General features: G+C 33.6%; 2 protein-coding genes across 2 annotated transcripts; both read left to right on the top strand.

Moving 5' to 3' along the window:
• The first annotated feature begins 815 nt into the window (after positions 1–815).
• Positions 816–2,689, top strand: LOC148616298 (uncharacterized). Its single transcript, XM_088583211.1, has 4 exons — positions 816–970; positions 1,245–1,380; positions 1,858–2,235; positions 2,585–2,689. Exons 1-4 carry the CDS (start codon positions 934–936, stop codon positions 2,649–2,651), a joined length of 618 nt encoding a protein of 205 aa, XP_088439337.1. The 5' UTR covers positions 816–933; the 3' UTR covers positions 2,652–2,689.
• A 4,175-nt stretch (positions 2,690–6,864) lies between these two features.
• On the top strand, positions 6,865–12,048 carry LOC148616299 (uncharacterized). The gene is made up of 4 exons (XM_088581729.1): positions 6,865–6,966; positions 7,368–7,476; positions 7,656–8,301; positions 11,974–12,048. Exons 1-3 carry the CDS (start codon positions 6,865–6,867, stop codon positions 7,787–7,789), a joined length of 345 nt encoding a protein of 114 aa, XP_088437855.1. The 3' UTR covers positions 7,790–8,301; positions 11,974–12,048.
• Positions 12,049–16,463: the final 4,415 nt, after the last annotated feature.

Consider the following 16,463-nt stretch of genomic DNA (forward strand, 5'->3'; position numbering starts at 1 on the left):
AATTTTATTTTCAATACCAATTCCAATATAACCTCAGTCATACAGTTCATTGTTACATAACAGCCTAGCCTACACTGTATAAAGTTATTTTTCATACTGAATCATATTTAATGTATGAGTTCAAATGTGAAAAATATCGAAGGAGCTTTCAAAATATTCATTTTACTTAAAAAGGGACAAAACTTTGTAAAATTAACACCATAAAAAGTTTATAGGTCTCACAAAAGACAGTCTTATACTTAAGGAGTTTATCAACAGGTGAATAAAATGTCTAGTAGCAAGTCTAAATCTTCCTGTCAATAGTCCAGTCAGTTACCTAAAGTTTTCATCAGGAAATCATCATATAATCAAGGGAAAACCAACTCTATCCCATGTATTTACATATAAAACTTGATGTAAGGAGTAAGTTGGCATTATCTCTTAAGACAAACTCTATCCCCTGTAGTTATAGAAAGGTCCCAGTGATTTTATACCATCACTTAGTTGTTCGTGATTTTTTTACATTTTTGCATTTTTGCTCTACATGAAAACTCCTTGACCAATTTAAACCAAATTGGCAGAAATGCTGTATGCAAAAGTTTCTATGAGAACTTGAATTTTGGTTCCGCTTAATTACAAAATGGCCACCAGAGGCCTTTGAAGCTTTTGAATGGCCAATAATCACATATCAACTCCTCTGACACCACAGGTGCCATTATTTTGAAAATTTATTGGATTAACGACCTCGATGCCTTCTACAAATGATCAACTTTTGAGTGGCGCGGCGCATTTTTCAAACGTGTTAAAGAAAATTATTCTACGTTTGAAAGATCGAACTTAACTTGTTATCTATACGAAGGAGCTCAGTATATTAAGTAGATCGAAGAAAAGTAATCCTTGAGGATTTACACAATTCTTATCATCAAAAGTTCGGACATATAGATATTGGAGATAATGGGACTTATGACACCTTTTAAACTACTTGTCTTGGGTAAGTAATTTGAAAACTTATACCAATTGAGATATAACATTTTCAAACGTACTAGTTTCTATATGTAACATATTTTCTGTAGTCTGTACCCATGCCAAAAAGTAAGATTTTTATTATATTCGTTTATGTGTATAGAATATTAAAAAAAATAATTCAAAGTAAAGGAGTAAAATGCGAAAAACCTTGTAAATGAACAAATATGTAATAATAATTAGATAAAACCAAAAAAAAAAAAATAATAATAATAATAATTATTTGTACTGATACATTTTAGGGCTGTTAGGTCTTGTCAATTCACTTCTTGTTCACTATGACTTATGCCAAGAAATTATGTACGTTGACTGTAAATCGGAAGCCAAACCTGGAAATAGATTGTATAGAGATAACAACGGACAAGTATATGATAATTTGTAAGTTTTTCACTCACAACCAAATGAACATTTGTTTGCTTCAATATTAAACATGTGAATCATGATACTTTAATTTGTCACAATTATTAAACGGTTTCTTTAATTCCAAACCAGTAAGTCGTTTAATAACCAATTGAATTCAACAAAATGGTATCTTATTGGATGGATAAAAATTCTAGGGTCACTTTTTTAATTAACATCTGCAGCTTAGTAACAAAGACACAATAAAAGAAAGCAGAGACAGTTTTCATTAAAATAAAAAAAAACAAACAAACAAACAAACAGACGTATTGCGGAATTTCACCAGGCAAATTCAAAACTTAGTGCACAAATGCGTATGATTAGTAAAGTTATCATCGTAATGAAAAACTTAGATGTACAGTGTACCGAAATATTTGCAGTATTTGTATAATTAATGCTTTATATTTTAACCAAAACAAAACGAGTATTAATGTTTCGTTCTGGTGATTGTTGCAGTTGCTTGTACACAAAGGCAAAGTGTAAAGATTCTAGTTTAGATTTGGATGCAGTGTGTACATGTCAGCACCCAAATGTACTATCTGGTTTGAGTACTCAATCGACGTCCGCCATGTTGATGTCGTCCACTACGATGAAACCAGTACTACCCATTTCTACTTCAGCGCCAATAGCGTCAACGAAAAAAACTACATTGAGTCCTGTTTTTACTTCAACCGAACCGACGACTTCATCGGCTCCTACGGCTCCCACAACACTAAAAGTTGAGACTACCTCACGCACTTTCGTGTCCGCATTCTGTCAGAATAAAGATAGTATAAATTGCCCGAGCAGCTCTGAACCCCTGTGTGCCTCAGACAACAAAACATACGCAAGCAGGTAATGTATTATACCTGTTGTTCTTGTTATTTAAAACAAAAAACAGTTTAATTGTTGTTTGAAATTCTAAAGTAGCAGCGGAAATTAAATGATTTACAATACAAATGCTGATACAACTATCTCTCATTTTGTTGACCTAATAATAACGGGAATTAGTTGCCCAATGACAATCACTATGTAATCATGATTACTTTGTTCAATACATTTATTCAATCAAACTGGCATAATCATTTATTAAGAAGCAGAATCAGTTTATAAAAGCAATCATAAGTTGTAATGTTATGCTGTCAAGAAGGAAACAAGCACAAGAAATCTAAAAAATAATTAGAAAAACGTTTGCATGTTTCAGATGTGAATTAGCCAAAGCCCAATGTGATTTTCCAGATTTGACAATAGCCCGCGAAGGCGCTTGTTAAGAAGGTACCAGTGGTTAAAAAATAAACACAGAGCTTAACTTGTTTTAATAATTTTTACGATAAAATACGTTTTAGTTTAAATCATTACATCGCAGACCTCCGTCTAATAGCAGACAACTAAAACAAATAACTGAAAATATTAAAGTGTTAAATGTGAATTTGGAGACGCACATCAATAACAACTAAGAAATTATAAGAACTATAAGAAAATGTCCGCTTTAAAAAGACAAAAGAAATGCTTGCAGTTTACCAAAATTCAAATAGTTTGTTCAGTTTGTACGTTTTGGTCACTCAACGGTCATATTTCTGGCGAAGTGATTATGTTCACACATGCGAAACAACTTCATTTTGCATTACATATGTGAACATATAAAGATGTTTCTTTGGTATGGACATGGACTTTGTTTTTCTGATATTAATATATTGAGAACCCTCCCCCCTCCAAAAAAAAAACCCAACAAAAACAAAAACCAAAAACAAATAAATAAACAAACAAACAAACAAACATACATACATACAAACAAACAAACAAAACAACAAAATTAACCATTCAGCAGTTTTTGTTAAATGACGTATAATTCTGACTCCGTTGGGCATTGTGACGTAGTGCAATGAAATAAAAACAAAAACATATAATTTCCGATTATTTAGGTATAGTACTATGTTTTTGAATAGCCTTATACTACTACACTTTTATATATCATAACGAGAGTTTCAGTATTGCAAAAACGTCACGTATTGCAATTGAAGGATCAATATATCGTACAATTAAATTCAAAGGAGTAACGATATTGAAGGAGGGTTTACCGTATGACTTTTCAAAAAAAAACGAAATCGTACTAATGAATTAATAGACCAACAGGGCAAAACCAAGGCTAGACAAAACATTTTGTATTTAAAAGGAAACTCAAGCTCCCAAAATTCCAACCAAATCGTTCATTTTCGGATAAACAACATGCTTTCAATTAATTGCATAATATTTCACTAAACAGGTTTAATACATGGAACTAACATGCCTTTATCCTAATAAGACTCTTGTTCTCATTTTTGCAATTTTTACTTGTATAAATACCAGTGTTTGCTTGTTGTTATGAAAGTGATGTGACATCTTTATAAATCGAAACATTAATTTCTTCTGTAATATGTTGATTTACACAGACTTCAAATTCATACAGATGACACGACTACACTTATTAAGACGGTTCATTCTGGTTTAGGTAAAACATAGTTTACTGTTCAAAGACAAAGGAATGCAATACATAGAAATGATGTAATGATGCACAAATTATATGATCGTGAATATTACAATTCAATAGACTCATAGCATAACAATTAGTTATGATGATTGGGTAACAATTAATATCGACAGAAAAGTAATATTAAAGCGTCAGTAGCGAGATGATTCAAATACGCCAAAATAACAAAAAAAACATGGCCTAAATGTACTAAAGCACTAGCATTATGAGCATTTTCAGGTGCTCCGCAAGAGTGATACGCATGTCCTGATCCGCCATGGTGCAAGTAATTATAATCCGGTAATAATCTAGCAATAATAATGAAATTTCGCGACACGTATCAAACACTACCCACATAAGGACGTTATCATCGATTTTTAACTAAGTATCATGTTGGACACGTGGTAGATGACTTGGGAATGGTGGACTAATATCCGAAATTGACAAGATAAGATCTTCCAATCCAAAGAGTAATCAAGGGAACCAAGGTTATAGCGGTAACCAAAAGAATGAAATCCAACAACAAAGACCAGACATGGAAAACCGACATACACAACAAAGAACATAAAGTAACTGAAATAAAACATACAAAGTAACAAAAGCAAATGAGCAACTCGGGACACCACTAAAAAATGGGAGCATGGACCAGGTGCACCGGTAGGGTAAGCGTCCTCTGCTTTTCTAGAAACACCCGCCGAGTTGCTCATAAAAAGTCAAGTCCGGGGTAGGCGAAAGAGGAAAGGAAAACTATGTCACAATGAACAAATCAGTTTTCATGGCGCAAATAGATACACCGTAACGATCCATGAGTTCATGATGACGACCATAACACTTTTGTAGTGATGACTTCAATCTTGTAGCAACATAACTAGCGCAATACAAAAAGTCTACGTAGTCTCGGCAAGCTCTGGCATAACTTATGAGTTGTGATATGAACACTCCATACGCAGGTGCTGAAGGGATGTTGCCACAGATGAAAGGGATGTTGCCACAGATGAAAGGAAAGTTGACAATTTTGAATGAAAAGTCATCACGTGTGTAAACATAGTCCATCGTGACTCTCCCATTTGTTACCATCAATGTCCATTATTTAAGAAGGATCAACATCATTTATATTTAAAATAGTTTTCTGTACAATACAAATGATATGTCATACATGTACATGGAGGGATACAATGTATTACGACATTACATATACTTATAAATGCTTATTTGTACAATACAAAATGATATGTAGTATCGGAAGTAGTGCAATGAATAACATTGCATTTCTCTTAAATATGTGTAACATAGAAAGACAATAACTAATATTGTTCTATCGGCGCCTATCGGTACGATGCCGTAACAATGTTGAAGAAGAAAAAGAAGAAAATATAGAGGAAGAACTTGCAAAAAGAAGAAGAAGAAGAACTTGCCAAATGTTGTTAACAATCTAAATAAAGAAAAGTATAATATTCCATTGAAAATGATTTCAATAATTGACCATCTTCAGATTTACTACTTACATTAGCTGGTTTGTTTCTTTCGCTAGTATCTTAGGTAAAGCTTTAACTGTTATGAAAATGGGGAACAATATTTAACAGATGAAGCGATTATTTGAAAACAATAATATCCCATTCTTCTAGATCTGAAGCTTATATATAAAGAGCTTGACAAGTTTAAATATATTACATATTTCCATTACAAAAAGAATTACATTTGCAATCACATTAATTACATAATTACAAAAAACAAAAACAAAACACAAACAAAAAAAAAAAAAAAAAAAAAAAAAAAAAAAAAAAAAAAAAAAAAAAAAAAACCAAAAGAAAAAAAAACCGAATCCTAATCGTATCAAACTGGCAGTATAAATTCGATATCTTCATGAAATAACGCTTTCTCTTGTGTCATATTTAGAATAACTGAAGATACCATGATTAGATCTGTGATCATCAAATAAGCAGTACTAGGTGAGTCTATTTTGGCTACACAGGTCACTATTTTAGTGCATGCATATGCCGTTTTACGTGAAATACGTTGATTGCGCAAACATTTTCGCTCATGCTGACTTGTACAGGCTTAAAGAGAATATACAACAATCTTAGTTTTGATTTTCTCCATAAACATATGCTAAAGCAACTGTACAAAAATTGTATAATTGTGTGAGGCAACATCCTCGTTTTCATAGAAAATGTACGGAAATTAAAAAAGTACGTGTTGTTTTGTTTAATTCATGTTCTTTGTTCTTTGACTGTTCCCCTTGTCTCCGTTCATTTCCCTTGGACAACACAATACCTGGAACCCAGTCGAAAATACAAACAATATTATCAAACAAACAAACATAAAAACGAAAAAAAATAACTTCAAGTGCCAATAAGCATCTTAATATACAACACATGTAAATTGCCGGAAAATATCAAATTCATTTGACGAGCTTTAGGAACAGTCAGTTTTCAAGGGTCTCCTGATCTAATCTGACTGTTTCCATGCGAGAACAAATAAAAAAGTTGATATTTTCGATAATGTTTGTGTATTGTTTTATTCACAACCACATTAATTAAAAATAAACATGCATAGTGTACCAAAAAAAAGTTGATTCAAAAAAGTCTTTTGAGCGCAGCGGTCGATGCGCGCACATTAAACTTGTTGACTGATTCTTTTCTTACACAAAACAATGAAGCTTCTTTTTACTTGCTGTGTTTTGGCTTGTACGGTGGCACCTTTATATGGATGCAAATGCTTCCCGGGTCACCATCAAGAACACTTTTGTCGGGCAGGTTTCGGTAAGTTAATGCAAGTTGTTATTTGAAAAGGGAATTTGGAATGTTTTTGAATCAGAATTACAGTTTCCCATTTATTAATTATGTTTTTTATTAAGTAAGTGTGCATATGTTTTCATTTTCTTTCTTTTTGTTATATATTGCTCGTTAACTAAAAAAGGAATTTTTTAACGTAATTTTAAAATAGTGCTTTTATTAAACAAATTACAAACTTGCCACATGTATTTTACAGTTATACATGCTGTCCCTATACTAGAGATTAAACCAAGCCAACCAGGAAAAGATAGGATTTATACATTAGTTATAATCGAGGTTTTCAAGGTCTGGTTTTAATAGATTTTATTGTTGTTTTATTTTTGTCTGTTAAATGATATAACACAAATTCACGAAAAAAAAAAACACTTTAAAATGGTAGAACTTTTACTATTAAATGTAAACTTTTTATTTTGTTTGTGAAAATTCTACTTCATGATGGAAGGTTCAAGGTGATATCAAAATACCCATATCTTTTTATGACCATTTTTATATACTGAATATTACATTTTCAAAATCAATATCAGTCATGCCATATAAATACCTGATTCCTATACCATCATCCACTTGTTATCTTTAACTGTCTTATATGCTGATTACATGCTGTAGTATAAAATGAAGTCAATTATTAAATTGAATCTCTTCCTATAACTGAAATAAATACCCAATCGAGTACTTTTAATTTTTAGGATACTACTACTCGTCTTAAACCATTCATCATTGACAAAGCAGTTACAGCATACAGTTCGGCAGCATGTGGAGCTTTTCTTACAGTAAACAAATCTTATGTTCTATTAGGTAAATTATAAAAATAGATACTTTTGAAAATGTCATCGACACATAGAAGAAAATTCAAAGGGTAAATTTAATGCTTCATTTATTTATATCAGGATAAATTGTTACTGTATTATAGTTTATATTTGTTTTCTTGTAAGCGGTCAATCTCAAGCATTGTAATAAATTTTCTTGTTCCGCAGGGTCGTTTGATAGAACGGAAAACATGAGACTAAATAGTTGTCAAGTTAACAGACTTTACTCGAACATGAGGCCATGTGAATGTGGCAGAGTGGAATTTAACCAGGAATTGACTGTGGATATAATATTCATTTAATGTTACTCTTTCTATATATTTATGTATTGTATTTTATTTATTATATGATATATGATTTGAGATTAATGAACGAATGGTTTATATGTTTATTAAAACTTACTCACATTTATATTAAAATGTATACATATTGTTACTTGTATCAGTGTAATTGATAATCATTTACTTTGACTGATGGATTTACCTATTAGCTGATGAGTTATTTATAGAACTCTTTATTTCTCTTTTATTTATTGGTCAATTCAGGTCACATGTACTTTAAAATTCTCTTTTGGGTTTCCTTTGGAATGTGAGTATTATTCTCTTTGAGTTTGCTGAGCTGGATGGCAGACATATTGATTTCCTTGAGATTTTTATAACTTAGTCTATAATTTCTGACTAGTATTTCAACATAAATCTACTTTGGAAGTTTAGTTGTATTGCTGAGTTTCTGGAACTTGTTTTTGAGGTTTTGTATGATGTGTCATACTGTATTATACCAGACAGTTAACCTGACCTTTTCATCTATTTGAGAGGTAAGCAGGTCAATTAATTTTATTTGTAACAGATTCCAATCTGCCTTATCAATAAAAGAACCCTAAGTCATCCATGTATATTTTGTGGATCCCAATATGGTTTCAATGGCGCCAAACGTGTTTGATGGTTTGGAATTCTGTATGATATTGCAACGAACTTTTAATATTGTTCCCGGGACCAGCATTCATTAATTTAGTGTAACCGATCCGAGTTTGTAAACTTCCGGAAGTCGTCAGCCGGCGGAAAATTTAACAGCACTTAGACAATTTGGAGTGTTTTTCAGCTTTAAACCGGACTATAAAGGTTTGATGTCACCTTTGTGTTGTACGTTTATATGTGTTTTGTGTGTACTGTAACTGTCATTTAAAATTTTTTATGAATTTCTATGAAAAGAAACTTCGTCAAAAAGTGTTAAAAAATCAGCTGTTTTTGATTTTGGAAAATAAGATCTGTATTTAGTGTAGTTTAGAAATAAGTCTATACAATGCTGTAACACTTTACAGGAACTGCGTATTGTTACCAACAACACCGGAGGACGTACGTAGATTTCTAGGGTTTGTAGGGTATTTCAGAAGATTCATCAAAGACTTTAGTAAGATCAGCAGGCCTTTAACAGATATGATTCCTACTCCAAACAAGAAGATCAAAAAGAATAACAAAAAGGTGCCAATCAAGGATTGGGGTGAGCTGCAAGAAACGGCCTTTAAGACACTCAAAGAAAGACTCAGCACAGCACCAATTCTAGGATATGCTGACAGTTCCCTTCCTTATGAGTTACATACAGATGCTTCAGGAGACGCACTTGGCGCAGTCCTTTACCAACAACAAGGAGAACAGCTTAGAGTCATCAGCTATGCCAGTCGTGGAATCAACAAAGCGGAAAAGAACTACCCACCACACAAAAGAGAGTTTCTGGCATTGAAATGGGCAATTAGCGACAAATTCAGAGATTACTTGTATGGCCAGAAGTTCACAGTCCTGACTGACAACAATCCGTTAACCTATGTCCTTACCACTGCTAAGTTGGATGCCACTGGATACCGTTGGCTTGCTTCGCTTGCAGCATTTGACTTTGACATCAAGTACCGCCCTGGAAGAAACAATGCAGATGCTGATGCCATGAATCGTCTACCAACGATAAACAACGAATCGGTGCAGGCAATATGCAACTCAGTGATTCCAAAGTCCTATGTGGAGAGAATATCACTAACACCGGATGTTATACTAGATGATGAAGATCTTACTGGATTGGAGACTGGTAATATCATCGACTGGGTGAAAGTACAACAACAAGATCCAGACATTAGGACTATTGTGGAACATCTTAAGAGAAACTCTAAACCATCCAGCAAACAGATTGGAACTAATTTGCTTAGGAAACAGTTCAGTCACCTACGCCTCTTTGATGGAGTTTTGTACTGGTCAACAACAACAGAGGATGGGACTAGGAATCAGCTAGTATTGCCAACTATTCATGTGCCAACTGTTCTTGAGACTTTGCATGATGATTATGGTCACCCTGGAAAAGATCGCACTACTTCTTTAGTAAGAGATAGGTTATATTGACCTGGGATGCACAAGGATATTGTGGAATGGATTGAGAAATGTGGAAGGTGTGTACGGAGGAAATCGCAGACCAATCAGCGAGCACCTCTAGTGAACATTACCACTACATCACCATTGGAATTGGTTTGTATGGACTATCTGACCTTAGAAAGATCAAAGGGAGGACATCAACACATATTGGTGATCACAGATCATTTTACCAGATTTGCTGTGGCAGTACCAACGAGAAACCAGCTTGCTAAAACCACCGCTGAAGCTTTTTACAACCAATTTATAGTCCATTATGGCATACCAAACCGGATACACAGTGACCAGGGAGCCAACTTTGAGAGCCAGATCATGAAGGAGTTGTGTACCATCACCGGCATGAAGAAATCACGCACCACCAGTTATCATGCGATGGGAAATGGAATGACGGAGAGGTTCAATCGTACTCTTCTGGACATGCTTGGTTCACTCGAGGAGGAAAAGAAAATTAACTGGAAGGCACATGTTGGACCAATGGTGCATTATAACAACTGTACTCGACATGAAAGCACTGGGCAAACACCTTATCTTTTGATGTTTGGCCGAAATCCAAGAATTCCAGTTGACGCAGTGTTTGGACTTAGAGAGAACGAGAAGGAACCATCATCAAAATTTATCCAGGAATTGCGGGAACGAATAGCAGAGGCACATCGACTAGCACAGGCTGCTGCAGAGAAAGCCAGAGAGAAGCAGAAGGACAATTATGATATTAAAGTTAGAGGAGGAACAGTGAAAGAAGGTGACAGAGTGTTGGTGAAAGTAGTTGCGTTTGAGGGAAAACATAAACTTGCTGACCGATGGGAGCATGACCCATATGTGGTGATAACTCAGAAGAATGAGGACATTCCAGTTTTTGTGGTGAGGAAGGAGAATGGGGAAGGAAGAACCAGGACTGTTCATCGCAACTTACTTTTACCTATTGGAATACTTCGAGACAGACCAACACCTGCACCACGGAAAGCAACACCTGCAAGATTGATACCTGCCAAAGAACCGGACCAAACCAAACATGATGAAACAGAGGATGTTGCATCAGATGAAGAGTCAGTATGGGTTCATTATGTCATTGGGGAAAAGGAACAGAGCAACAGTGGTTTAGTCATTGCTGATGTGGATTCTGTTCAGAGACCTGATGAGGAGTCAACAGAGACTGGAGGGGACGCCCATCAATCGGAAGATATCATCATTGTCAACGATAGCCAGTCTGATGTTGAGGATAGCAGAAGCGCTTCAACAGACCAAGAGGAGACTACTCAGGAAATCAACCATTCTGGTAGTGATAGTTCTCCGGATACAGATGCAGAAGATACACCGGTTCTGAGACGTTCCACCAGAGAACGGAGGCCACCTGAAATATTTAGATCTGGTGAGTACCTTATGACCAAGTCTGCGATAGGAAAACCACAAAGTGACTGGGAAAAGAGAGTTAAGTTCATTACAACTCTAGCTTCTGATTCTAGTTTACTAAAGGATTTCCAGACAGAGGCAGGGCGTTCAATTCTCAAGATATTGGAGACACATACCTCACCTTAGTACATTAATGAAATGCCGAGACGTCATTTACCGGCCCGGGGAAGTATGTGGCAGAGTGGAATTTAACCAGGAATTGACTGTGGATATAATATTCATTTAATGTTACTCTTTCTATATATTTATGTATTGTATTTTATTTATTATATGATATATGATTTGAGATTAATGAACGAATGGTTTATATGTTTATTAAAACTTACTCACATTTATATTAAAATGTATACATATTGTTACTTGTATCAGTGTAATTGATAATCATTTACTTTGACTGATGGATTTACCTATCAGCTGATGAGCTATTTATAGAACTCTTTATTTCTCTTTTATTTATTGGTCAATTCAGGTCACATGTACTTTAAAATTCTCTTTGGGGTTTCCTTTGGAATGTGAGTATTATTCTCTTTGAGTTTGCTGAGCTGGATGGCAGACATATTGATTTCCTTGAGATTTTTATAACTTAGTCTATAATTTCTGACTAGTATTTCAACATAAATCTACTTTGGAAGTTTAGTTGTATTGCTGAGTTTCTGGAACTTGTATTTGAGGTTTTGTATGATGTGTCATACTGTATTATACCAGACAGTTAACCTGACCTTTTCATCTATTTGAGAGGTAAGCAGGTCAATTAATTTTATTTGTAACAGATTTCAATCTGCCTTATCAATAAAAGAACCCTAAATAATCCATGTATATTTTGTGGATCCCAATATAGTTTCATGAATTAGCGTGGATGAGGGGATTTGTTGTGTTCAGGTACAAAAACAAAATCGAAGACCAAGGACAAAATCATGAGAAAATATCAGGATATGATTGTTCATGTAAGGTGAGTTGTCGTTAGTTTTTCTTTGTAATTTTGTCTTATTTGGAAATCAATGTCAACCAAAACCATGAACATGCAAAAAACACAATTATAATACAATTTTGATTAGGATTTACATGATAGAGCTTGCTGTCTTGTCAAGTATATAATTGAATAATTGCAATACACCAAAGTACAAATAAAACAATCGAAAACAAATGTAAAGAATAAAATCTTAAACCCAACTTAAACCGATGCTAAATTCGTCATTGATTATTATAATGTTAAACCAAATTGAATAATATATGAGGTTGACATAATGTTTCTACATAAATTTATACTTAAATGAGGTTCCAGTCATGCAATACATACCAAATATTATGCAAGAGAAAAATTACCGTCAACATTATAGCATCATTTTACAATAAGCAGTCAAACATTAACACCTCGTGTAAAACAGCATTTCTGGAAAAACGGACATTCAATGGAGTGGGATAAGTTTTATTTTGAAAGCACGTCTGCACAACTGGGTAACTGAGTAATTCTTGCAAAAGGCAATATTCTGAAAAATTTAAGCGTCCGTCTGAAAACGCCAAAATACGTACACACTAGGCATTAAGTCTCCGCCAAATGTTTCATTTTTGGCTGTTTCCCTCAAAATCGCCATCGTTTACACCTGGATAATAATCAGCCATACGGAAATACTTTCTGCTACATTTTGAGACGGAATAGTACACATTGATACATTATTTCATCTCATTTTGTTTATAGCTTAAGGTTTGTGATCCTGCTGTGTGTTTTCCCGGAAAAGATGAATGTATTTGGGACCGAAAAATCCCGTTCTAAGTACAGGTAACTGTAAGAGAGTGTTGGAACAATGCAACTGGACTCAATGTCCAAAGGAAGCTTTGAGCAGCTCTTTTTCAACAGTTAGAACTACTGAAATGGTTGACATTCATTTATGTCGGCATTTCATAAAGTATAAGTTAAAACAATTTATGTTACTCAATGGCTATCTGTCCTGAAACACATGTTTAACATAAACATCACTAGAATAAACCCGTAAAGAAAACAAAATAATCACAAACATCTATAAGTCAGCATAGATATTGCTGATAGAAACAATGAATAATTTACTGAGTCTACAAGCCTTATGTTAATACCCATATAGCTGTTGCACAACACGGAATTCATATACAGTAAGAGTACATCTATTTGTTGCTACATGTTCCTTATTACATAGTTTATCATATGTGGATTTTCCTGATATTTTTATATTTTACTATGTTTCAAATGATTGTTATGTTATCACAACAGCGTTGATATGTTGGCCATATTCATAGCCTTTTACCACTACACTAATCATCACGAGAATTTAATTTTTGCGAAAAAAGCCAGATGTTGCAATCAGATGATGTTAAATTCAAAGGATAAAGGATTAACGATACTAATGCAAAAACAAAAATAAAAAAGATAAGCCATAAAGTTTTATTGTCATGACGTCCTTTTCAAGTAGGACGATAGAAGTAAACATATTTCGATACGATGGTCATTTATTAAAAGTATAATGGAAAACTATCAAAATAGGTAAAAATTAATACGAATTCAAATGAAGATACCATAATAAAATAAGATGTAGTCAAGCTGACAGCTAGAGTTGACTAACCACGTTAATACAAAAGCTTAAAAAATGAATTCAAAATCTTTCATCCATATAATTGCTGAAAAAATAATATCAAACTTTTCAGCATAAAATTCACACAAACAATTCATGTTGATTAACAGCACGTCGAATTAGGGATAACTTTAAATGAAGGAAGAATTCCAACTCCTTTAATACAGCAATGGAAGTTTTATTGCATTCTGTGGTAGTATAGAGGTGTATATTTTCATGATAATTAGTTGTATGTCTAGATAAGCATATTTTGATTTAGTCATTGTACAGTTAGTCTTAAATCCAGAAGTTTATCTTTATTATGATTATAAGAGGTTTACTATAGGAAAGGTGATGAAGTACAGTATCATGTTACCCATGTAGGATTGTTTTAAGTATTTGTCAAAGTTTATGATTTACTGGAAATTTGTGCTAAGTTGGTGTTGAATTAGTGCTAAATTTATGTCAGTTATATAAAATATGATAATTATAATAGTCGGTGCATATTTGGTGTAAAATTGGTGTTGAACAGTATATAAGAGCTGTGATTTTCAGTTTAAAGATGAAGAATGAACTTTAGTAGTGGAAAAGAATGGGATAGCGGATCAAACTTGAAGAATATACTGAATGTAAGGTTGTAATTCATTTGATGTGGCTAAGGGATGTGTTTGTGGAGACAGGTGATGCAAGAGGAATATTGTTTTTGAGAGTCGTATCTTGCCATAACTGGAAGTTAACTCGTTATTGTTGATGACGTTTCTTTGACGTTCTGACATATACTTGCCTTAACAGGAAGTATTTGTATTCCGGACAATATGTTCCAAGGTTCCGGATAATGGTCCGAGGTCGTTGTGAATTATTGATGTCGTATAACTTGCCTGAACAGGACGTTATCGTGTTCCAGACATTGGTCCGCCGTCCCGGACTGTGGTCCGAGGTTAAAAATTGTATATTGTTGACGATTGTATAACTTGCCTTAACAGGAAGGTATTGCTATATGGAGAATTCCTCACTTGTTGTCTGTTGTGTTGTTACCTTGAACCATGTGGATCCAATCCGTATTAAGGAATTTGAGAACTTTTAGATAATAATTTGATTGAGCGCACCTTATATGTGAGTTTGCAAAATTTCTTGATGTCAAAATAACTTTTCATCCAGTAACATGAATTTTCTGTATAATCGTAATTAACTGAGATTAATGACAAATCTCTTTATTTTGAACCCGCCTGAAATTGTGAGCATCTTGGCTTCTGTTGTTAAAATATACCAACCAAGAGATTTGCACATACATGGCAGTAGAGAAGCTTAGCACAGTTTGATCAAGATGTAATGTTTCAAAAAATGAAATCTCGTCAAATAGGAAGTATAGTTCCGACAAAAAAAAAAAATAAATAAATAAAAAACACTATCTGTCTAGGTGTGTATTATTACATTTTCTTCTATGTACAAACTCACAAAAAGTCCTAAAATAATACGTCATTGGTTGACTAGCAGTACCATGTACACATCATATATGAAAGTTCGTTTGATTGATCTCCGGTCGAGTCGTAACCAAGACTTGATAACCCATGCTAATTTCTGCACTTCTGTCAAGTGCTCAATATATAAGAGATAAAATTCGAACTGTTTAACATTGGGAAAGTTAATGTTTAAAGTTTGTTAAAGTGTCATTTGTTTTGTATATATCAGAGTGTCAGTGAAGTATAAAACAGGGTCTGGCGAGTGATCAGTCGTTCAGGCCAGAAGTGAGTGACAAACACACAAAATGTTTACAAAGTGCCCCCTTTTATTGTGGTAGGATTAACAAATCGTCCAATATGCTTGACTTCAGATCCCGTACTTATTTTCATTGCCTTTAAACTTAATTGTGAGTATGTTGTTATTTTGTATTAATAAGTTAATCACATATACGCTAACACACGTTAATGTTCTCCCATATTCCAACCTAAATGCTGCAAATGTACTATCCGCTCACAATAATCCAATATTTCATTCAGATTTAAATACACGGTACAAATAAGGTCGATCTTGACTATTAAACTCGCAGACAAAGATGGTTATTGCTGACAGGTATGAATCAATTGCATGAGAAAAGTTTATATTTAGTATCAAACTTACATTAACTCTATTTTGCTTGCATTATATTTCACTCAATAGGAGTAATTCATGTTATTTTCATGTCTTTATCATAATAAGACTTGTTCTTATTTTCAATTTCAGGGTTTGCTAATTTGTAACATAATGTAAAAATGTTCTTATATTCGTATTTACTGCTTACATTATTTCAGTGCAAGAGTTTAATTTTTATTACTTATTTTATTTTTAAAAGTTAATATGTCTTTAAAAATATTGTTACAAAAAGAACTGCATTTTATTTTGCAATTTCTACTTTGTTGTATATTAATACCAGTGTTAATTTGCTTGTTGCTAAACTGACTTTCAGTTATGAAAGTTATGGAAAGCCTTTATGAACCGAACCTTATTTTAGATTTATTAACATGCTCTGTAATCTGTTGATTTACACAGACTTCAAATTTATATAAATGACACTACTAGACTTATAGAGACGGTTCAATTATATT

The sequence above is a fragment of the Perna viridis genome, chromosome 5 (genome assembly GCF_037379345.1).
Source record: "Perna viridis isolate PV_CMFRI_1.1 ecotype Kerala chromosome 5, ASM3737934v1, whole genome shotgun sequence".
NCBI classification, from domain to species: Eukaryota; Metazoa; Mollusca; class Bivalvia; order Mytilida; family Mytilidae; genus Perna; species Perna viridis.

Coding starts and splice junctions, on each gene's coding strand:
- LOC148616298 (XM_088583211.1), top strand. CDS start 934: ATGGGACTTATGACACCTTTTAAACTACTTGTCTTGG. Junction 1,381..1,857: donor GGACAAGTATATGATAATTT/GTAAGTTTTTCA, acceptor TGATTGTTGCAG/TTGCTTGTACACAAAGGCAA. Junction 2,236..2,584: donor AACAAAACATACGCAAGCAG/GTAATGTATTAT, acceptor TGCATGTTTCAG/ATGTGAATTAGCCAAAGCCC.
- LOC148616299 (XM_088581729.1), top strand. CDS start 6,865: ATGTATTTTACAGTTATACATGCTGTCCCTATACTAGAGATTAAACCA. Junction 6,967..7,367: donor TTATAATCGAGGTTTTCAAG/GTCTGGTTTTAA, acceptor TTTAATTTTTAG/GATACTACTACTCGTCTTAA. Junction 7,477..7,655: donor CAAATCTTATGTTCTATTAG/GTAAATTATAAA, acceptor CTTGTTCCGCAG/GGTCGTTTGATAGAACGGAA.